Source organism: Dipodomys ordii, unplaced genomic scaffold, assembly GCF_000151885.1.
Source record: "Dipodomys ordii isolate 6190 unplaced genomic scaffold, Dord_2.0 Scaffold77, whole genome shotgun sequence".
Classification (NCBI taxonomy): Eukaryota; Metazoa; Chordata; class Mammalia; order Rodentia; family Heteromyidae; genus Dipodomys; species Dipodomys ordii.
Window position 1 is genome coordinate 4,909,203 of NW_012267293.1, and position 24,178 is coordinate 4,933,380.

The following is a 24,178-nucleotide window of genomic DNA, read 5'->3' on the forward strand; positions in this document are numbered from 1 at the left end:
GCAGCCTGAGACCAGCGCATCCCATCAGCACGGTCCTGGTCTCCTGCAGCCTGAGACCAGCGCATCCCATCAGCACGGTCCTGGTCTCCTGCAGCGTGAGACCGGTGCATCCCATCAGCACGGTCCTGGTCTCCTGCAGCGTGAGACCGGCGCATCCCATCAGCACGGTCCTGGTCTCCTGCAGCCTGAGACCGGCGCATCCCATCAGCACGGTCCTGGTCTCCTGCAGCCTGAGACTGGTGCATCCCATCAGCACGGCACCTGAGTGTGGGCACAAGCCGTGCCGGGGCAGTGCCTAAAACATCTGCTTTGTTCCGCAGGTGCTCCTGGGGGCCCTCTTCTGCCTCTGCCAGGCTGTCACAGAGGTGCAGGCTGGGGGTCTATTCTCTCTTTTCTGGGTTCTTCCCACTCATATAGAAGATACTGGCTGGAAGAATGAGATTAAACAGAACGACGTTTTGACTTTTTTCTTTTGGGGGCTGAGCCTTAACTGTACAGAGTCAGACCAGCACTTGGTGACATGATCATTATTTTGGTCAAGAACACCATGGTATCAGAAACACCCCTAAATAGCCAGCTTGTCACGAGGCCACCGCTCTCGCGGGCAGGGCCGGGCCTCCAGGCACACGGAAACTGCATTAAGCGCGGCGTGAGAAGCCACACAGCTCACTTCCCACTGTCTCAGAGACTTTCCTCAAGTAAAATGAAGAACTGCTCTTAAAAATAACTGCTGAACACCACAGCGAACAAGTACCTTACAGTCGCCGGTGAGAGCCACACGGCTCTCCAAGGGATGTCTTCCTCCACGCTGCAGCCTGGCCTGGTTTACTCTTAAGGCTGTGAAATGATTAAGCAGTAGCTAGGAACCACCTATGTAGACCTCTGCAGTGTCTGGGAACACCTTGCAGAGCTGAGTAGCACCGAGTTTTCTTGGGTAAGATGCGAGTCCTACCGTAACGTAATGTCCCACGGAGGGAAGGTATTTCTGGCACGGGTGAGTGCGTGAATATGAAGTGAGCTCTGCTGAGTGACAACAGCACCTACAGATTTCAAAACAGTGAGACACACGGTCCTCTTCCTCCCATCCCACGCTAGTTGTAGCTAGACCTCTGCAGAACAGCCCGGAAAGAGGTTCAGTGTTATTCTATCCCCAAGCCAGTGATCTAAAATGATGCCAGGAAGCTTTTAGGTCAATCTTAAAAAAAAAAATTTAATAGCAAAAGGAAATAAAGTACACTGTCAATGACATATAATTTGGCTAGGCAGACTGCATCCGTTTACGTTCTGAAAGGGAGGCTTCCTATGGAGCTCGCCCAGCACTGTGTACACTGACCTAGCACCGACACATCTCGATTTCAAAATAATCAGAGCCCCACGTGGCAGCAAGGCACGCTTTGTCTCTCAGCTGGCTGGCTACCAGCAGATGATGAGGAAGGCCACTGGACACCATTAGTGTTGTGTGAGCTGCCAGCACAGCGGGGCGGCCGGCTCTGCTCCTCACTGCTGGCTGTGCATCGGCTGGGAACAGGCAAAACACAGGAGAACTCAGCTTTCCTAAAATAAACCATTTATTGAAAAAAGAGCTTCTCTTAAATTTCACTAACCGGCCTTTTGCATGATAAACCTGCAGCTTGCCAACAGGAAGGAAAGGTTTCACAGTCAGTGCACTCGAGTAACGGGAGATTAAAACAGTCCACGACACCGGGTAACACTACAACGTCGTGTGAGCCCAGGAAGCTTAAACACACTACACTGATGCCCTGGTTCTTAATCACGCGAGAACGGAGACAGGCGATGGTCCATGTACAGTAGTAATGGCACTTAACGTGCAGCCTCTTTAACCTTATAGATGCCCTCGCCGAGGGCCCCGCGACACACGGGGGGACAGCAGAAGTGATGCCCGTGCCCTGCAGTCCTCAGTCCCGAGGGTTAAAGGGCTGTGCTGCTTCCCAGCATCTTCATGTAAATATTACATACAGTAGTGACGGCAATCCAGTCCACACGTGCCAGCGCCTCAGACTGATGGGCTTCTGAGTCCACACACTCGCCGGCTGCGGACACACTCTCCAGTCCACACACGCCCCAGCCAGAGTGCCGGGTTCTCCGGTCCACACGCCCCTCAACCACGGAGTCACAGGTTCTCCGGTCCACACACACCTCGGCTAGGGATGGGTGAGCTTCACTCTTCGTCTGTGCAAACCTGTGAGGGAACAGGAGAGAGCAAGCTGAGCTGCCGCAGTGGGAGGCGCGCATGTGCGGTCTCGGCTCGCGAGATGGCCCAGGGCAGGCTCACTCCAGCCGGTACTCTGCTGGACAGGCCTTGGGCAGGCGCAAGCAGGAGGTGCTGGAGCAGTGCTTTGGGAAGCCTGGAGCTGCCCACAGAAGCCGCTTCTCCAGTGTGAGACCTCAGGTCGAAATACTTTGATTACCTCACGTTCTTTATTATGGGTCCCTGATGTCTCTGCTAATCTAGGTGTTTGCTCCCCAACCTCAACCCCCAAGAACAGGGGAGCAGCGCCACCCACGCGAGCCTTGCAGCTCTATTCTCTGGGTCTCGGGCCCCTGCATCGCCTTTCTACATACCCCCAGCAGCACGTTCGAAACCAACCCTGGAGCTCAGCCCACTGTCCTCTCGACAGCCAGCTCCAAACGCTCAGATGTCCATCTACACCCCCATCAGACGCCGAACACTGGAACGCACCCCAGCCACCCTCAACCAGCTGCGCCCACCTCCAGTGCTGACTGGAACCCACGTGACCCAGAGACGCGCCAGCAAGCTGCCTCAACTCACACTCTAACCAGCCAGGCCGTGCTCCCTCCTCCAAAGACAAAAAGCTAGCCCTCCCCACCCACCCCGGATCCTAAACGAAACAACTTCTGAAAACGCTGTTCTGCCACATGGTGGCCACAATAGCCTGAAATTCCTTCACACGGCTCCCGCATACTTTCCTGGCGCTATCACTTGCTACGCTCGCTCCATCTGCTTCTCACCCACACACAGCTCCTCGAGGACTGACCGAGTCCACGCCTCGAGTTCCTGCTGACGAACCCCCATATAGGCCAGGGGCTCACTGTGGAGAAAAATCTCACCCAGGGCCTCTGGCCACACGGAATCATTCTTCTTAATACAACATGGCACAGAGATGCAGGAGCGAAGCTCAGCAGCAGCCTGCCTCTGTCCTCCGAGGACGCCCCCCCCACATACACATGCACGCGCGCACACACACGCACACACACACACGCGTGTGCGCGCTCACAGGGCAGAGAGCGTGCTTTCAGCCAGTTTCATTCAAACCCCACTCAACTACCACAAGTGCGCTTCCAATGTTCCACCACAGTACATTACGTAGAACCTTGGCCAACACGTTCCAAGTGAAAAACAAAAACTCCTGGCGTCAGGCACCCAGTCTCTTTCCATTTTAGATGTGGATATTTTCTAATTAACTTCCCAAACTTCCTTAAGTACCAAAAACAGAACAGAACTTAAGATACTTAAACACAAAGAAGACTAACGCAGAAGTCTGCCAAACCTTCACAAAAGAGTGGTCGAGGAGCTGGCTGGCCGTCCACCTCAGCTTCGGCTCACTTTCCAGGCAGCGGGAGAGGAAATCCTTCCCCTCGGGGCTCAGTCGTTCGGGGATCGGTGGCTTATGCCCCATCCCCACTTTGTACATAATCTGAAAGTTGTGTTCATATTCATGCCACGGCCTCTACAAAACAGGGAAATGAGGAGGTCTTAATATTAACAGGCCATAAAAAAACACAAATGCCTGATTTCTTTTCAGGTACCACAAACGATTATCTACAATGGATCAGCAACGTTTCCGTCGGGAAATGCTGAAGAATTGGAGGCTAATGCCACACAGTCTCCATCACAACTATCGCATCTCTCACTGGGTTATGAGAGCAGGATAAACAACACACTAGTGAATGGGTGGGACTGAATGGGTGTACACACGGTGCCCAGCACAGTCTGCCTGCTCCACCGAGGATGCACTATGCATTCGTCCAGTATCACCTAAAAAGCCATCATCCTACAACTAAGAGATATAACGTACAACACAATGTAAAAATGCTACTAGAGCATTTAAAATGCAACAGTTCACTCATTGGAATGCTTTAATATACCAACTTGCTCAATCATAAGCTACTACCAGTGTACTGCTATTTTTTCATGGTGCAGAGGAGCAGCGAGACCCACAGGGAATCACTAAGTTGGGCAACATTCTAATCTGCTTGCTGTTGCTCGGTGATTGATTGCCAGCTCCTCTGACACACGTCTGTTCTCCTGTTCTCTGACTGGGACACCGCAGACAGAATGGTCTCTGAACACACTTTCAAAGCTGTGAGGTGGCTGCATAACGATTTCACTGGTTTCCTAGTAACACCTGCAAGGATTCTTTAACCTTTCTGAGGTTGTCGGTATTGGTCTGTATCCCACCTATCCCCGCCCCAGCGCCCCGCCCCTGCAACCTCTCTTTCCTATCCCTAGCATGCTGTCTCCCATTCAACGTCTGAAAGGTGGAACCAAAGAGCAGGCAGCCTTCCTCTCCTAGTCACACAAATGTAATAAGCTTTCCCGTGTCCATCGGGGATCCACAGCTCATTTCTTTCAATCATTGGATAATAGTCCTTTGTGTGGAAGTTACACAGCTTGGTGTCTGCTTCTCTACTGAAGAAAGCTCCCAGGTTCTGGCCCCTATGAAGAAAGCTGCTGTAAGCACTCATGAGCCAGTTGTGTGTAGGAGAGGGTTAGGGGCTTCATTTCTCTTGGTAGCTGCTGCTCCTCCGAGTTTGCATATCTTTAACTTCACTCTTAAGAGCTCTTTATGACATACAACTTACAAACATCTGTTTCCTAGCTGGCCCCTTTCTCTACTTTACTGTATTTCTTCATAGGTCAAATTCTAACCTCTAATCATAATGAGTAATAAAATGACCACAAATACTCTGTTAACGTTACGGAACCCCCAAAACTTCAGGTGTAGGCTCCACTCACCTTGCCGGTTACCATTTCTATGACCACACACCCCAGACTCCAGATATCCGCTGCACGCCCATGGCCTTCTCCTTTAGCACGAGTAATGACCTCTGGTGCCATGTACGCTGGAAAGGTCAAAGATATGGTGGCAGAAATGGGTTAATATGATAGGACAACAATGTAGCATTCCCTGAGTTACACGCAGTAAGCCCACCTTATTTGTGGATTTATGACTCAGAATGGTTAAAGCAAACAAACATTTCAGAAAACAGAAATTGAAACTCCCACACACACACGCTGACCCATTCAGTTGATAAGGAGTCCCCGTCAGCGCGCCTGCCTGGCACCAGCTATGCTGACGCAGCTGTGATCTGTGAGTGTCCCCTGCCCACAACTGTGGAAATCTGCCTCCAGAGAGCAAGGTAAGGTGAATGTGAGTGCGCTTAGTCTCTAGCGGCAGTTGGGGAGAATGAAACACGCGTGCTGGGCGCAGCGCAGCACTCTGCCAGCCACAGCCACAGTCTCTCCCCACAGGCAGAGTCCAAAGGTCTACGTGACATCACAAACACCTGCGTCTAGTCAGTGTGCTCAACAGAACTTTAGGGATAGAATTCTTTTAATAGACATCTTTCAAAGGTTCAAATTTTCAGATAAACTGTATTCACAATGAAATAAGGAACTTCAACTTGAAAAGTATGATAAAAAAAAATTTATGACAGTAAATCATTAAAACAAATGACCCGGGAGTGGGGGGGGCGGGGGGAAGGGATGGGAAGAGGAAACAAAGGAGGAGGCAACAATGCTTGATAAGGAATGTACTCATTATCTTGCCCATGTAATTGTAACCCCTCTGTATAGTATTTTCACAATAAAAAAAAAAAAAATGACCATTTAACCAGAATGTTACTTCAATTAGGATACTTGAAATAACAACAAAGAGAGCCTTTCAGGGAAGAAAAGAGGCTTTTTTTCCCCCACTTTTAGCTTTAAAGGAGAAATTCAGTTCACTTCACCAGTCAGGCACCTGCACTCGAACATGGGCGGTGGTATGGAGGAAACAGCCTTCCTCGGGACTGGAGAGCCCTTACCATTGAGGGCTGCACTGACAGGAAGGTGAGGGCTGCACCCCGCACTCCCAGACCAGCGGAGCACCCACCTGCTGTGCCCAGGGTGCTGTTCACTTCTCCCGGCATGGTCTGAGCGTTGTTTTTCAGCTTTACTGAGCATCCAAAATCCCCCAGTTTGATGAGTCCCGATGAAGTAAGAAAGATGTTGGCACCTAACAAGAAATAAGCAGTCACTAAGCGGCCTGAGACCACACAGCCTGTGGATCTGAGCTACCAGAATTTCCACTCACCAGTCACAGAAAGCCTGTGAACCTGGTTCACAATCATACAAAGCAACAAAACTTAACATTAGGGTAGACAGATAGGACCAACAAATTCTGACCTGAAGAGCATGCATAAATTCTGACATTAAAACCTCAGACAGAGCAGGGTGCTAGTGGCTCACGCCTGTAATCCTAGCTACTCTGAGATCTGAGGATCTCGGATCCAAGCCAGCCTAGGAAGGGAAGTTTGTGAGACTCTTATCTCCAATTTACTACCAAAAAGCTGGAAATGAAACTGTGGCTCAAGTGGTAGAGCACCAGCCTCCAATGGAAAAAGCCAATGAGAGAGCCCGCAGGAGGCGTTCAAAGCTCCTCCTATACCCCTCTCAAAACAACACCCCAGATATATTCAGAGAATTACACATGAGATGATGCTTGTGGGTGTGCGCGGACAAGATCGCAGAACACAGTCAGCGGCTCCCACAGGAAGAAGGGGCACACGGACAGGAGTGGCATGGGAACGGGGGACCTCCGGGGACGGCTGCAGAGCCGCTCTACCGTGGCTCCCAGCCAGCTGGTGCTAAAGCACGGATAAGGACGGCAGGGGGCCGAGCTGACTCAAGGACTCAGACTCCCTTTATGCTGAGGAATGTAACATGAAGATAGTGCTTTGCAACAATGCACCGCTCAGAACAGTTTCTGGCAGAACATCTACAAACGGGCAATGCCATGGTGTGATAGTCAACCTAGCAAAGGCCAGAACGACCAGCCAGCAAAGCCATGTGCTGGACAGGCAGGTCGCCAACCAAGACTAGCACAGGTGAGTGACTGAGGGCAAGCGTGAAGAATTCTTATTCCCAGACCAAGGTTGTTTCTGGCATGACTCCAAACAGCCCACCAGACTGCATCTGGTCCTTGAAGTCAGGCTAATTCCTGAGTCAATGTGTTTAGGTTAACCTATTCGACCGAATGGAACTGAAAGACCAATTAGAGGCAAAATGACTCTTTGGCTTTAAATATCTCCTGGACTCCCAGGCCAGGGCCATGGTGTGGAAAAAGCACAGAGACGGTGGCGGTTCTGGGACGAAAGCACAGCTTCTCCCCTCCAGCCAGCAGAGAAAGAAGGACCCACTTGCAGACACGTTTGGAGGTTGGTGCCAATAAACACTATGCCCATCTCCAAAGACAGTGCTGCGAGCTCTGACTGAGGCACTCCACAGGTGGACAGCCTTCCCACAGAAACAAAGACCTGCCGTGGAGGGCACAGTGCCCTTTGGTCAGGAGAATAATGCTCAGGTATCTGCTGGGAGGAAAAAACCTGTGGGAATGAGCACCTCGAAGCCCCTGCCGTGTGCGGGACACGGGGCCTCTGCAGCTACCTTTGATGTCGCGGTGCACGATGCCGTGCTCGTGGAGGACGTTGATGGCGATGGTGATCTGCTTCGAGTACAACCTGATGACGTGCTCCTGCAGCCCCAGCCGCGACACCTCCTCCAGCGTGCCCTCGTCACAGTACTCCATGAAGATGTACATCTCCTCCTGTGGGAGGGAGAGGGGGCCCCTGCTTACGGCTCTCCTGACGCTGAGGCCCTGCCCCAGAGTCAGCCTCCTTTCGGGTGGTTATTGTGCTGGCCGTCCTGAGTGTGACACACAGCCTCGTCTGCCTCCCTGCACAGACGCTGTCTCCTTGCACAGATGGCTGCCACATCTGCCTCCCGGTACAGACAGCTGCCATGTCTGCCTGCCTGCACAGACAGCTGTCCGCCTCCTCTCTGGAGGTAGGAGAGTCTTGGATCCTCCAAATCACAGTGAACCAACTGGAGCAATCCTGAGATGAAACCTGCCCTGTGGTCTCAGGGACCAACAGGCTGTCCTTGTATGTTATTGTCCTTGTATGTATATTATTGAGAATTAACACACATCCTCTACTTGTGAAAACATGACCACGATCAGCACCCGACAGCCCTGGAAGCGCTGGCTCACACCAGTGCAGGACCACCCCTCTCCCTCAATGCAGGGGACCGGGGAGCATGTCTAGGTTTTAACTTTTTCTCCTCTCACAAAACTTTAAGCACAGAGAAGAAAGTCAGCATCACTTAGTGGTGCACTACAAGTATAGAAAAGTTAGCCAGACTCTGGTGGCTCACACCTGTCATCCTAGCTACTCAGGAGGCTGAGATCTGAGGATCGTGGTTCAAAGCCCACCTGGACATGAAAATCCGTGAGACTCTTATCTCCAACTAATCACAGAAAATCGGAAATGTGGCTCAAAGTAGTAGAGTGCTAGGCTTGAGTGAAACAGCTCAGAGACAGTGCCCAGGGCCCTAGGTTCAAGCTCCACAACCAACAACAACAAAACAAAACAAAACAAAAAAACAAGAAAAGGAGTAAGAAGTGACAGCAATGTGGACAGGGTGTCTATGTGGACGGGGCACCGAGAAGAACCTTCTGGCTGGCGGGAGACAGGCTTCAAGGCTTTACAATGTCAGGTGAATGACTACGGTCTACAACTTACATTTCAGGAAGGAAACGCCTCTAGTTTCAGAGAGAAGGCAGAAATGATGTAACGCATGGAGATTTCCTGATAATTAGGCAAAGTTACTGTGCTCTGAAATGAGAAGACCTGTTGATGTAGAACAGGCTCCGCTCGGCACTCTGTCTGACCCTCACACAGGACAGTGTGATGAAAGGCGGCTTACTCTATGAAGCTCCACACCAAAGTACCGGACTAGGTTGGGGTGCTTGAGGCCTTCAAATATTTTCAATTCATCTGCAGTCTCCTTGATAGTCTTATGGTCATTGGGCTGAAATCGAATCTATGAAAAGAAAATTGCTGGTTACTATGAACACTGTCACAGCCTAGAAATAACAGCATCTCGGCGTGGACACTGTGAAGCTGTCCGCGACCTTGTCCCTGTCCAGGCCCCCAAGACCGTGGTCAGTGTGTTTATGACTTTACTTCCGGACTATTCCTTAACGGTTTCTAAGAACACTAAGCAGACTCTCTTCACATATAAGCTGACATGATGAGTAACAGGATCACTATCACACTGCAAACTAAATCACCCGAAGCATTAAGCTCAGTAGCAACCACTGGCTCTGATGATTCAGAAATGAAAGGCCGCGGCTCCTTTGGGATCCACCTGTAACTGCCTTGTAGCACCTGGGCTCCCGCGCCTGCTTCTTCACCAAGCACCATGAGCTCACCCACACCACCAGAAGGCAACCGTGGTTACCCAAATGAATGTAACAGCGAGGGCTGAATTCCAAATCATTAAAACGTGAGGTGAAGCCGGGTGCCGGTGGCTACTCAAGAGGGTAAGCTCTGAGGATCATGGTTCAAAGCCAGCCGGGCAGGAAAGGCCATGAAAGCTGCAGGGTCAGACCTGACTGAAGGGTAAAACAGGGGACCTAGGTCTAGCAACTCCCCCAGAGAGAACTCAGGCAGCTGCATGCACAAGAACTGCAGTGTGTTCAAGGAGTCCCTACCACTCAGAGTCATCCAACACCGAGGCCCACCTGACTCACCTCCTTCATGGCCATCAGCTCCCCGGTGTCGACGCTGATACAAGTGTAGACCTTCCCATACTGCCCTTCTCCTGCAAACAAAGCATACAGGCTGAGCCATGCGACTTGCTCCCTAGTAAAGCTAGGTGTGTATGGGTGTGTCTAACTAGCTTTACTATCATTTACTATTGTAAGAACCAAAATAATTCTCGATGTTGCCAAATACCTGCAGTCTTTATGCCTCTTATCTGTAATTATCTTTAAATGGCTAAGAATCAGCTTTAAAGAATCCCAGAAGACACAGGAAGCCGAGCCCTCCTGCTGCTCACAGCAGCTGGGCTGCACAGGGGTCCCAGGGGGTGGACAGAAGCACACCTGAGCCCTGTCCGGCCGCCCTGCTGCAGGGCCAGGAGCGCAGGATGCTCTTCTCCCACCGGTCCTTCTGGGACACTGAAGCCAGGGGGTCTACGAGTGAACGCCAGCGGGGAGGACAATGACTAACATCTGAGGAGTACTGGACTGTGCACAGAGCTCCAAGGCACCCCGCCTCCCTGAGGTCCAGAGGCCTTGTTCATGACATGTTCAGGGCCCCTCAGACCTGAATGCTTGACATATAAATGAGGAAGGACCTGACATATCGCACAATCTATCCAAGTTATATACAAGAAATTAAGTGGGTAGTATTTTAGAAAAAGAAAATCATCTTGACCTGATTTATGTCAAGACTCTCATAATATTCTTGTGGGAATATGATAAAAGAATAGATAAAAATAGTATTCACCAAAAACTTCTAAAATTTTTAAGCAAAACTAGTCAATGTACTATACTTAAAATTGTTTTCTAGCTGGGCCTAATGGCCTATGCCTATAATCCCAGCTACTTGAGAGGTAGGGAAGGGAAGACAGTGGATCAAGGCCAACGGACCCCCATCTCCCTCATTCATCTAGTCAGCAGTTAATTGGGAGCCTGAGCCAGGGAGGGTCATGAACTGAGGCGACCCTGTCTGGAAAAGAAAACGAAGGCTGAGGGAACACGGCTGATGCAACAGAGCACGCTGTCCTAGCAAGCAAGGCCTGGAGCCCAAACCCGGCCTGCCACACCAACAACACAAACAAAACAAAGCTAGGCACCAGGGGTCACACCTGTAATCCTTGTGACTCAGGCCGCTCAGATCTAGGGATCATAGTCTGGATCCAACCATGGCAGACAAGTTTGTGAGCCTTATCTCCAGTAAACCAAAAAAACGCTGGGAGTGGAGTGTGGCACAAGTCATTAGTGAAAAAGCAAGTGAGAGCACCAAATCCTCAGGTCACTTCTGTAAAATTTCATTTATATCTACAAAAATATTTGTTGTACCTTGTTATATCTAAAAGTAAACGGCTGCACAAATTTACCCTAAGGAAGCGCGAGTTCTGCTATTTCCCAGAAGCCACCCCTGCGCATGGTCCTGGGTTTCCTTACCAATTTTATTTCCTCTTTGCCATTTGAAGGTCACTTTCCTTAAGCCAACGTGCATGACATTATCGTAGGATTTAGGAGTGTCACAAACTTGGCCAATGATATTCTTTCTCCTCATTTCTCGATACCTTTTTTCTTCAAACAACCGGACTGACTTCTGGATAGCTTCCATGGGTCCTTGCTTGGAAGCTGTGTCTGCAGAGAGAATTGGCATCAATTGTCCCATCTGTCACTGTTTAGAAGTCAAACTTCCAACCGTAACAGAGAGCGCAGAGGGACCTACCTTAGCTCTCCATTACAGCAAGGCAGGTGTATTCAGATCACAACTAGTCTTCCAGTGTGTACTAATCCAGTGGGCACCCCTTGCATAAGGCACCATCAACTTAGAAGGCAAAACCAGACCACCTCCCCACACGCTTGTCTCCTGGCTGCTGTTCTCTCCAGCCCACATGGCCATTAGTACACTCACTGCTAGTACAACAAACAAGGAATCTGCCATGATATGTCCCTAGTTTATTTCAGTTCTCCACCACCTACTAACCAGCAATCCAAACCCCTTCATCACATGGGATCTGAGGCCCTGCAGAAATGGGGTTTAGTTTCTCCTCTGGTTGGGTCTCTGTTGTTGTTGTTATTGTTTAACTTTTCTTCTCTTACCATATATATGATCCTGACAAGTCAGAATCAAGATTCCCAATGCTACTCACTGGCTGCCCTCAGCTCAATACCTTCTCACCTCACCCAACTGAAATGCACACCTCTTCCCAGGAGCCACCAGAGGAGGGGGAGGACGGAACAGAGAGACAGAGCCTGGGGCAAAAACCCTGGCCTCAGCATTTTCTGGATGCTTGATCATGTGCAAGTTAAGTGATTTCTTTAGACATTAAATACTTATATAAAGGGAATGCTATTGAACTCTCTAAAAATGAAAAAAGGTGTGTTTAGCATTTAGGTCCAAATTCTGTAGCATTTGGAATGCCATGAGAAGAGGTTTCAGTTTCTGGTTGGGAAGTAGTGGGGAACTGAGGAAAGTAACGCCGTGCTTGTAGAGCTGAAGCTGGCCAGCAAGCATGTGCGCTGGAGAGCAGAGCACCGCCATCGATGCACACCACCTGGCTTTGCAACCTGGTTTGCCCTTGAGGGTCTACAGCTCTGTCCCACCAACTTGTTTTTTACCATGGCTTCAGGCAGCAATGGATTTCGTACATATACAGAACTAGTGACTTCCATTACCATCCTTACTATGTGTGACCCGAATTCCATTCCAACTTTCCCTTTAAAGGCTCATCAGATTCACTCCAATTTACCTCCCACCAATGTCCCACTACCCAAAACTTGAAAACTAATTAGCTTCCTTAGAACTTCACTAGTCTAGCAGAGATCCTTCCAGACTAAGATACAGTAAAGCTAGTTTGAAAAGTGAAGTTACTTCCTGTTCTTTTATTGCCAGTGCTGAAGCTTGAACTCTGGGCCTCAGGCTCTCATTCGGCTTCTTCCCTCCCAACGGCACGCTATCACTTGAGCCACACTTCAACTCCAGCCCTTTTTCTGCTAAATTGGAGAGAAGAGTCTCTCGGGTCTGTGTGCCCAGGCTGGCTTTGAGCTGAGATCCTCCCAACCTCCTGAAGTAGCTAGGATTACAGGTGTGAACACTGCACCCTGCTTTACAATCACTCCTGGTTTATTTCTCCCACCTCAATACAGGTTGCAGCAAGTCCGCCCCACTCTAGACAAGCTTTTCAGTTTATGAGGCGGCAGTCGCTCCACTGCCAACATTTCTTAGAGAGGCGCTTTGTGTTTTTGTTCTTTAAACAGTTAGCTTTCCTCCAGCTTCTTGGCCTTTTAATATGTCATTGTGAACTGGAACTCTTCTGGTGGTCCCCACATCGCCTGCTTGTTTGGAAAAGCCCGGTGAAAGCTGGGTATCTAGGCACTGTTGTTACAGGAGAGACGTCCTGACCGGGAGGAGGCCTGGGAGACTGCATGCCAGCCCCTGCATGCGCCAGCTGCTGTACCCAGGCTGGTTCTGGCACCGCTCCCTTTGTGAAGCCCACTATAAGGCTTAGGTTAGGCTGACACTTATTACTCACACCAGACCCTGGAATTAGCATGCTAACGGTTTACCTCAGCACTACTTCAGGCCAGCAGGATAATCTATCTAGCTGCTGGCTGAATGCATGAGCAGCTTGGAAGCCGACAGAGTCTGTCACCACCCGGTAAGGCCTTTGGCCACTGGAGACCACCTGACTTCCAGGTAAGTTCTTCTTGAGGGCTGCCTTATGGTTTACTGAAGACCTACCGCCCCCAGGGCCAGCTCAATCTCTTCTGCTCATGAGATCTTTCCAGAACCCTGTGGGCCTTGGGGAAAAATATTCTTGGAACCATTACACACCACTCCTGGACCAGAAGTGTGTTCTAGTCCCAGCTCTGCCAATTACTATCACCACTATGAACAAATTACTTGGCCTCTTAGAATCTATTATCTTTCGTGAAAAGAGAAAATGATGTACTCTGCCTGTTGCTCAAGACTGTGGCAACAAAGTAAGTGAAAACATTCTGTAGGTCGTAAAGTGCTAGGCTGGGATAATTCCACTATTCATTCTTTTGAATAAATTGACTGATCACGTAATTTTTAATATAAAATCTTCCCCTCAACTACTCAGCATAAAAATGATTATTTACAAACACTAGTCTATTAAAGGTCTGTGCTAAGCTACTTAAAAATATAAAGATGAGGGCTGGGAAGGTGGCTCAGTGGTAAAGTGCTTGTTTTGCATGCATGAGGCCCTGGGTTCGATTCCTCAGCACCACATAAGCAAAAAGAAAAAAAAAGCCGGAAGTGGTGCTGTGACTCAAGTGGTAGAGCCTTGAGCTGAAGAACTGAGGGACCGCGGCCTGGCCCAGAGTTCAGGCCCCACGACCGGACCCAAAAAAAAAATGTATATATATATAAAGATGAGGCCAGGAGCCAATGGCTCATGCATGTAATTCTAGCTACTCAGGAGGCTGAGATATGAGGATCACAGTTCAAAGCCAGCCTGTTCAAAGGCCTTAAGACTCTCATCTTCAATTAATCACAAGAAAATCAGAGTAGTGCTGTGGCTCAAAGTGGTAGAGAGCTAGCCTTGAGCGAAAGCGCTCAGGGACAGCACTCAGGCCCTGAGTTCAAGCCCTACAATCAACCAAAAAATTAAAAAATAAAGATGAATAAAACATATTCCTTCCCCCAAAAGAGCTTGTAATTTGTTCCACAAAATAGGCACTGCCCACAAATAGTACAGGAGTACAATGGAGATCACAACACTAATATAAGAAAGTCTAGCAACCCAGAAGCTAGAGCTTTTACTGGAGCTGCTCATCTAATGCCGAACAGCCTCAGTTCACCACCCTTCCTCTTACCTTTGGTCTGGCTAAGAAGTGTGCGGAGCTCCCAGCTTCTTCTCGTGGACCCACTTGAATCACCCCGAGGATAGGCCGGCTCTGCAGGAAGCATTTTCACACCAAAAAATTAATACTTATGAGATAAATACATCAAGAGCAAGGTGAAGTGCAGAACGGCAGTGATTGCCATCAACCGCCTTCTGTGATTAACTCCTAACAAGTTCGAAAGCTGGACAGACAAGTTACAAGATTTCTACTGCATTAAACGTTGCACACATCACAGACCACAGAACATTGTGCAGACGGTGCTGCCTCTGCCCTGCCTCAACACACAAACCATCTACAAGCCCGCACTGCTTCTGTATTTTTAGTGAGAACACTCAACAACTGAAGTGCCAGGATGATACTTTTTTTTTTTTTTTTTGCATGTATTGGGCCTTGAACTGTGAGCTTTAAGCTCTCACTCAGCTTTTCACTCAAGGCTGGCAGTCTACCACTTGAGACAATCTCTACTTCTGACTTTTTGCTGGTGAACTAGAGATAAAAGTTTCACGAGTCTGTCTAGTCTATCTGCCATTATCCTCACATCTCAGCCTCCTGAGTAGCTATGATTATAGGCTATGCCAGGATTAAAAAAAAAAATACTCTAAGCCAGGAGCCGGTGGCTCACACCTGTAATCCTACTCAGGAGGCTGAGATCTGAGAATCTTGGTTCAAGCCAGCCTGAGCACGAAAGTCCATGAGACTCTTATCTCCAATAATTCACCAGAAAACTGGAAGTGGCACTGTGGCTCAAGTGGTAGAGCACCTGCCTTGAGCTGAAGAGCTGAGGGACAGTGCCCAGGCCCAGAGTTCAAGCCCTACGACCACCACCACCACCACCAACAACAACAACAACAAAATACTCCAGGCAGGATTAAAGAAATACATTTTTTAAAAGTAACAAAACTAGACCTACAATACATAGAGCTAGAAAGGCGTCCATATTAAAAAGCCACGGCGTTCAGGGTTCAGTCTCCTCACAAAGCCCTATCTGGCTTCTTACCCTTCCAGCACAAGGAAAGTGGGAGGAGGGAGCGAGGAGGAAGAAAAGGAGGAGGAAGTAGAGAAGGAGGACGAGGGGGAGGAGGAGTCCCTGTGACACCCCCTGGCACTTACCTTCACGCTCCTCCGTGGGGCTTGAGTGTCGACTCAGTGACCTGAACTGCAGTTCAGCAGCAATGGAAGCCAGCCGATCGTTTTCAGGGACACTGGAACCCCTGTTCAGTATTTTTAAGAATTGACCTATCAAATTCAACAGTACTCCAAAGGAAAGGTGTGTGCGACTCTTGTAGAGCCTGGTGCTGCTCACCCCCAGGGATTTTTGACCATTGGCTGCAAGGCCGCGGCCGGCATCTCATGGGCAGCCCCACAGAAACTATCACTCCAATGAGCAGAGCAGAGATCACCGAGGGAAGCTCCCTTTGGAGGCTGTGAGGAGAGGCTGGAGCTATCAAGGGAACCCATCCTCCAAGACGCCAGCCACAGCCCTGCCTGCAAGCATCTTGTTGTACATTAACAAAGAGAGAAAGAAAATGGAACCCTGCTTGCTTTATGACTGACATAATGAAAAGCTCCATAATTTAAGCCTAGAATAGAGAAAAATATAGTCGACAAATTGGGCCAGTATTTAAAGTTACCATCAAATTAGATGTATGCACTTAAGTATATTTAAGGTACTAAAATCATTACATGGCTCAAAAGATTCCAAATCTCTAAATAATAATAATTAAAAACAGAGAGGAATGCTTAATGACTTTCAAGCAGTAAGTAGCCAAGCGAAAGTACAAAAGAGCAGGAAGCTTGTATTAAAGAATGCAGTTTATTAGCTGCTTCTCCAGAATAAAGTTAAATGTTCAGCAAATGGAATGAACCCATAAGGAGTAAAAGCTAGAACTAAGTAAGGGAAGTATTAAAAATATAAATGGAGTTAGTTTATTACTTACTGGGTATGTTTTTCAAACGACCAATATAATGAACTATGGTAGCATTTGTATCTTTATTAAACTCTGCAGCACAAATGATGAAATATGTACCACTCTTGTGTTTCCTAAGCCCTCCGACCTACCAGAGGGTGTGTTAGGTGTGAAGAGGGTGACTACGCCATGTAGTGCGTTAGGAACGCGGCACCGCTGGTGCTGAGACCAACAGGCCCTGGGACTGCGCCTCAGCACCTCTACCTTCCTCAGCCAATTCAGGGCCTTTGGAGATTTTTGCAAGGGTAAAAGACAAGAGCAAATACTCAGCAAAAGGGTGTGTGTTGCAAATGTCTGACAACTAGCGGGAGGTGGGGTGAGAGGGAAAGGTGGTGGGTTGCACGTTTTTCCGTTTTTAGGGTGTAACAGCCAGCTAGAAAAGCTCCTGCAGACTAAGTCAGCTCTTGTGGGGCAGCCAGCCTGCTGTGGACTAGACCTTAAGGCGCTCACCACAGTGGGACACGGTGAACTGAATGCTATTGTGTCTGTGCGTGCACAGGGCGTGCTAACGTCTCCCCGCAGGCTCTCTCAGGCATGCACAGTGTGCCTGTGCAACACAGAACACATGACAATTAGCACGGCCCACCCTCGCTCACGTGATAGCAGGCACAGGCCCGGGGGCGGGCACGTGGCTCACAGACACCCACAGGGGCATCTGTGCGGGTGAGCTCTGCTTTATCTAGCCCAAAAGTAAACTAAGTTCCTTCCTAAACGAACTGCACTATAGCATGCTAGAATTGCTCGGTATCAAAGATGCCGAACATGTTCAGATTTAAGGCCAATACTTATGAAAAGCACACTACAAATCTGCCTATGCAAACCACAGTGTACATTCATGGAAAAGACAACAATGGGCATTTCCGTCCGCCCCCCCCCCGCCCCAAGATGTAAATGCTCTGCCCCACAGGTGCTCGCTGCACCACAAGTGCCAAGGCACCGAGGTCTGAATGTGGACGCAGGATGTGGCGGGAGTGGGCAATGCTCCCAGCTACTTCTGAGCATCCCTTAACCTGCACTGCATTAATAAAAACAGCCTCCGCCTCACCAAGGAGGCAGGAGAGAGTGTGATATCCATGTCATGAAACGCTGTCAACAGGAAAAAATGGACACACGGGAGCATGGTCAATGTTAATTGTTAATGCTTTTTCTTCTAGTCAGATGCTTAAGCTGTAAAGTATTTTGACATTTGTAAAGCAATCGGTATTCATCACTAAAAATTAGGATTATTAATTATTTTAATGAATAAGAAGGCCAGGCATGTTTGCAGAAATTTTGGACTGTTGCTAACCTAAGTATAAAAACATTTTAGTCTCTTAAATTCCAAAGCCATTAGTCATCTTCCTATTTATTACTTGCTTTTTATCTAGAAGCTAAACATTGAGTTCCATCATATTTGTGTCTTTTTTGATCAAATCATCCTCAACCCATAGTTTTCTGTTTTTGTTTTTTTAAGTCGGTTTTGGGGCTTGAACTCTGGGCTTGGGCGCTATCTCTGCACTCTTCAGTTCAAGGCGAGCACTCCACCGTTTGAGCCACAGCACCACTTCCTCAACCCATAGTTTTGTCATTCTCCTTGCTAGAAGGTGAGAACACTGGCAGTATATTCTGCTCAAATATAGAGATGGAATTCAGAAACCCAAATCCTTTCTCTGTTAAGCAAAGGGAACTTAAGCACACACACACACACACACACACACACACAAAATCACTAGAATGGGGGGAAAAAACCTGCAAGTCCCTCCTTACAAGACTTAATAGACTAAAACTCTGCTAGCTATCTGGTAATAATGTATTTTGCTAAATAATACTCAAACTTGGGCTGGAAGGTGGCTCAGTGGTAGAGCACTTGTCTTGCATGCATGAGGCCCTGAGTTCGATTCCTCAGCACCACATAAGCAAAAAGAAAAAAGCCAGAAGTGGCGCTGTGGCTTAAGTGGTATAGCGCTAGCCTTGAGCTAAAGAGCTGAGGGACAGCGCCCAGGCCCAGAGTTCAGGTCCAACGACCAGATCCCCCCCCCAAAAAAAATAGAAATAATACTCAAACTTCAAGAACTCATTTTAAGCCACTTTTATATAACTACTTCTAATCAATAATTAGTTATAATTTGGGAAATAGAAAATAGATATTAGAAAACATATTCCTAAAATAAATCTTCAGCTTACTAACATTAACAGGCTACCATTTCTGAACTGCCTTGCAACTAACTGCTAGGGATGGGCTTCACGAGGCCTTGCTTCATACCCCTCCGGCAGTATTCCTGCTCTTTCCCCTGGGATTTCCTCCCTGGAGCCATGGCTGGCTACCACTCTAAATCAACAGGATTCACACTGGCCCACACACTCTGGCTGGTACCAGGGTCAGGGACCGTGACAACCTCCAGGGGACCCTGAGCATTCCTCACAGGACAGAGGAAGAAGCCCTGTTACCCACGTGACACTCTGAGGACCCTGCAGAAGGGCACGGGAGGGGTGGCGTGGTGCTGGCGGAGTGCGGCTACCTGGTCTCAGGGGCACTGCTGATGGGTTTGGGCAGCACAGAGTCACCACCACAGGGGCCAGCGCGGCTGGTGGTGCTTGTGGTGGTGGCGGCGGCAGCAGCAGCAGTAGCAGCAGCAGCAGCAGCTGGGCTGCCAAGGCTCCGAGCATCGGCAGGCACGCGAGTGCTAAGAGGAGAAGAAAAGCTTCAGGAACACAAGTGAGAAATGGAGATGGACTTGCAAATTGTTTTCGACCAAAAATAAAACATGGCGCAGTAGTGAAAATTATTTTAAAACAGAAAATGCAAATTGCTGTTCAAGATTTAGGTCTGGGTGTAAAGGAAAAGAATAAACCTATTTTCAGTGGCTTTAAAAAAACAAAAACAGTGTAGTTCTTCCCTAACAAATCCTGTCAAATAAAATCAACTTGCAAAAATGATACATGAGGCAGAGGGTGCTCACTTCCCAGACACAGAAATGCCAGCACATTCCAGGAGTCCACGCCAGTGCTAAGGAGTCACAGCTACGTATGTCATGAAAGGGAGACTGGAGGGACACTACAGCTCTCTCCACTCCTAGGGGTGTGCAGTGTTGTTTTGCAAATGTTTACTGTGCACACAGAAAACTGTTTTCTCAAGGCAATTTAAAAGAAAGAAAAGGAGAGGTTTATTCCAAAGCCAGAAAGCATATAGTAGCTGGAGGTTATACAGAAGCTGAGAAAGGAAGTTACTTTAAAAGGTATAGGTCTGTTTTAAATATGCATGTCTTCTTTTGCCCCAAGGCACTGCAGTGTCTTTAAGACAATGCAAATAAGATCTTTAAAATGCAATGAACAAGAAGACTGAAAAAGCACTGAGCTCCAGAGCAAGCACCCAGTTGTCCCAAGAACAAAGCATGCATGAAGAAAAGAACTGGAGAAGCAAATGACTGGAGGAGCACCAAGTACCTGAACCCCTCTGGAGTTGGGATAATGAGATGTGGGTTAGGAGGGTCGCTATGGCATCGAGGCACCTTCACAGGACGGGGACTGTTCCGATGAATAGCTGTCAGAGAAAAGGGCAACAATGCAACTTGTTAAAGAGGACAACAGAAAACATCAAACCCAGCATGCACACACGCGTAAGCACAATGCCGCTCAATTGTCAGAGACCAAAAACAAAACCCTTCTTATCAGCAGACAATGAATTACCTGTACAAACAGTGTGAAAAAATGTCACTTTTCATAAGTCAATAAAGCTCTCTTCAAGTTCTTCTCCACCAAAAACGTGTGTGTGTGTGCGCGCGCGCGTGCTTGCGTGAGCGCGTGAGCACATGCACGCACGTGTATCCCATTCCTGGGGCTTGAACTCCCAGCCTTCATCTTTCACTCCGGTTTTTAACTCATTTGAAGTCACGCCTCTAGTTCCAGCTTCTTGCTGGTCAAGTGAAGATCCTAGGCTGGCTTCAAACCACAGTTCTCAGATTAGATCCTGAATAGCTAGGATTGTAGGCATGAATTACCAGCCTGGCTCAAAAACATTTTTATAAATGACAAAAGTCATTTCAGACATGATGAAAAAATGTGGCTTATTTGGCACTTTCGTTATAAGGATTTCTTTATGTCATCTACAGCCTAAAAGTTTGGGTTGTGGAGACATTTCAATAGGCCCTCTATTGGGGTGGGGGTTGGGGGCGGTCACTGTCGTTTTTTATTTTTGAGAACACAGATTTATTGATTTAAAGCCAAACCAGGTGAGAGAAGGGATGGGTTGGAGTGACGGGTGACAATATTGTCAGACACCTCGTATCTTGTACTCATGTGCTGTTTTGTAGAATGGGAACTTCTTTGTACAACTACTTAAAGATAATAATAATAATAATAACATGTTAGAAAAAGAAAACTTTAAATGATAAAGTATTAAAAAAAGAATAAAGCCAAACCAGGCAGATGGGGCACAAGTTAATTGGTTTTTTTTTTTCCAGAGTATATTTTTCCCTTTTTCTTTCAAGTATTTTAGTAAAAGATAAATATTAAATTTGAGGTAAAATTTTAAAGTTAGATAAAAATTAAAATGAAAGTTTAAAACTAGATCTCAGTAATTACAAAAATGCTCACAATTCCACATTCTCACTAACTGCTGGGCATAAGTAATGCCCATCATGCTCTAACACGATTTCTCGTCCACTCTTTAACTATCTAGCCTTTCTTGGCTGTTTTTAATGTCATATTTTTAATACACATTACTAATTTTAGTCTACATGTGTGATCTCATAAATGGACATCTCTCACTTCATGGTTTTGTTCCTTTTAGAAGCATTACATAGGAAAGACAGAAGCACCAAATTTATAGAGATGTGAAGTTCCAAGTTTGCAAAACAAAAATCAAATTGTTATTAATAAAAACATAAGCATCCAGCAATGCCTCTGCTTTATTATTTTAACACAAGAGAGTAATTCAATAGTAACAAAGTTATTCTTATTAAATAGAGAGAGAAGGGGGGAAGGAGAGATAGGAAGGGAGGGAGGGAGAGAAGGGGGTAGACGGGGGGCGGGGGAGAGAAAGGCAAAAGCCAGGTGCTGGTGGCTCATGCCTGTCATCCTAGCCACTCAGGAGGCTGAGATCTGAGGAGCCTGGCTCAAAGCCAGCCTGGGCAGAAAAGGCTGCAACTCTTATCTCCAATTAACCACCAGAAAACTGGAAGTGGAGCTGTGGCTCAAAGTGGTAGAGCACTAGCCTTGAGCCAAAGAGCTCAGGGATAGTGCCTAGATCTTGAGTTCAAACCCCATGACCAAAAATAGGAAATGGGGGGAAGGGAGCAGGAATGCTAGGTGGGCACCTGTGGTTTGCATGGTAATCCCAGCTACTTAGGAGGTTGAGATCTGAGGATTATGGTTTGAAGCCAGCCCAGGCAGGAAACTCATCTCCAAAATAACTAGGAAAAAGCAATGCTGAAAGTGTGGTAGAATGCCAGCAGAGCAAGCAAACAAGCCAAACAAGTGTAAGGCACTGAGTGCAAAGCCTAGTACAAAAAAAGAGGGGGGAAAAATTTGATGGGGATGATGTCATTATCTGGCAAAGACAGTTGGAACTACTCAGTCAACAATTACTACAACATTTTCTCATGAAGGTATAAAGGCACTCTACTAAAAAGAAAACAACAGCCGGGCACCGGTGGCTCAGGCCTGTCATCCTAGCTACTCAGGAGGCTGAGATCTGAGGATTGCAGTTCAAAGCCAGCCTGGGCAGGAAAATCTGTGAGACTCTTATCTCAAATAAACCACCAGAAAACCAGAAGTGGCACTGTGGCTCAAGTGTTATTGAGTGCTAGCCTTGAGCTGAAGAGCTAAGGGACATGCCCAGAGTTCAAGCCCCACACCTGACCAAAAAAAAAAAAGGAAGAAAGAAAGAAAGAAAAAATCAACTGCACAATGCATAATATTCTCAATGCATTAAAATTTTTATTTTAAAAGGATGCATATTTAATGTTTCAAAACTATAACATTTCATTGGAGAGAAAAGTCAACAACCAATAAACACAGAACTTCAAATTTTACTAGTGGTAAACAGTTATTATGGAGATGTTTTTCACAGCATCAAACAGAGAAAAGAATGGTATAGTAAAGAATGGAAGAAAATATTCAGTATATATATGATGGCTACAGTGTAGCAGTACAGAGAATGAACTAGATATGTACCTGATATGGAGCGATCTCAACAATTGTCAGGTTAAAAGAAAACACAAAGTATTACTATTCAGTATGACTCAACTTTTATACAGTAGGTGGCCCTATACATACTTGTGAGCTTACTTGAGAACAGAAAAGGGCAGGGTAGAGTGTGTTAGTGTAATTACTCGAGGTACAGGACACACAGAAGGGTATAGTATATATACCACCATATTGTTCTTTTACTTCCACGCTTAAAGGAGAAGAGAACATAAGCAAGAATAATAACGACAGAAGGTGACAATCCAGTTTTTGTGAACGTCTCTTTTTTACGAAAGTCTGTGGGGGACATACACGGTTAATTACCAGGGTCAACTACCATAGTTAATCTTCCTCAGGTGTCCTACTTGATGCATTCCAGGAAAATGCAATCAAGGGCATCAAATGAGCTGCCCTGGGTCCCAGGTGATCTGGCAATGCTCAGAGTGGCTGAGGGGACAAAGAACCACCTGGGCACTCACTGTGTCAACAGCATTTAAGGTGACAGGTATACTGAAGGACCTCAGATGGAGGTATGGGATTACCTGTGGATTATGGGACTATGTGATATTTAGTCTTTGGTGATTTCTTTTACACTGAAAAATTTCTTAATGGATATCTTCTAAGCTTATAATAGTTCTCCTAGTTGTAACTATTCTATAAAGAAAATGAATCTTTAAATAGTAAAATGTTTTTAAAATGGTTTATTGATCATATAGATCAGAAAACCAAATTCTATTTATGATAATGGGCTTAAGCCCATTAGTCTTTTATATAAATGCTCAAATAGTTTTACAAATAATAACTTTCATCTTCATAGTAGACAGGAGAAACTAAGTTTGTATAAACTGAATGAATTTTAAAGGTTAAAAAAATACAAACCATACTGAACACCTGTTATTAGGCTATTTTCTGGAGCTATAAAGGATGCTTCTAGAAATAAAGATGTGTTCAGCAAACATATCATTTATAAAATGTTTGTGTGTTCTGGATTTTCATTTTGGGGTGTTATTTTTACATGTGAGCATAGTTTTGTTTTATTTACAGACTATATCAGGAATGACATGAGACACAGTCTTTTCTTGACATTCTGACGTTTTACGATACACTAAGTGTAGTTGAAAACTCCGGTAGAATATTTACTTTGACTATATAACTTGATCTTTTCAAACTAAAAAACAAAGAGGGACTTGCTACAAGAAGTAGAGATGCAGATATGGAAGAGAAGATGGCAGAAAATCAAGATTCTTCTCCAAGAATTATGAAAGAAGAGGCAGAAAGACCACTGACCCACCAGCAGAGGGGAGGCTCCTACAGCACCTAGTCCAGGCTCTCCTCCCCATC

The 24,178-nt window shown here is 46.9% G+C and overlaps 1 protein-coding gene across 5 annotated transcripts in view; it reads right to left on the minus strand.

The window, feature by feature from the left end:
* Nucleotides 1-1,479: 1,479 nt before the first annotated feature.
* The window catches only part of Map3k4 (mitogen-activated protein kinase kinase kinase 4), a 77,898-nt gene continuing 55,199 nt past the window's right edge, over nucleotides 1,480-24,178 (minus strand). For 3 of the 5 annotated variants that reach the window (XM_013024578.1, XM_013024577.1, XM_013024573.1), the window contains 11 exons: nucleotides 20,096-20,192; nucleotides 15,816-15,916; nucleotides 14,676-14,756; nucleotides 11,280-11,471; nucleotides 9,840-9,910; nucleotides 9,011-9,127; nucleotides 7,691-7,850; nucleotides 6,138-6,260; nucleotides 5,000-5,106; nucleotides 3,531-3,710; nucleotides 1,480-2,200 (listed from right to left, as the gene is read on the minus strand). In XM_013024578.1, coding sequence (XP_012880032.1) covers nucleotides 2,180-2,200; nucleotides 3,531-3,710; nucleotides 5,000-5,106; nucleotides 6,138-6,260; nucleotides 7,691-7,850; nucleotides 9,011-9,127; nucleotides 9,840-9,910; nucleotides 11,280-11,471; nucleotides 14,676-14,756; nucleotides 15,816-15,916; nucleotides 20,096-20,192 — 1,250 coding nt within the window. In that variant the 3' untranslated portion in view covers nucleotides 1,480-2,179. Of the gene's footprint in view, nucleotides 2,201-3,530; nucleotides 3,711-4,999; nucleotides 5,107-6,137; nucleotides 6,261-7,690; nucleotides 7,851-9,010; nucleotides 9,128-9,839; nucleotides 9,911-11,279; nucleotides 11,472-14,675; nucleotides 14,757-15,815; nucleotides 15,917-19,170; nucleotides 19,336-20,095; nucleotides 20,193-24,178 lie in introns of all 5 variants that reach the window. The other 2 variants (XM_013024575.1, XM_013024574.1) reach the window with 1 other exon arrangement.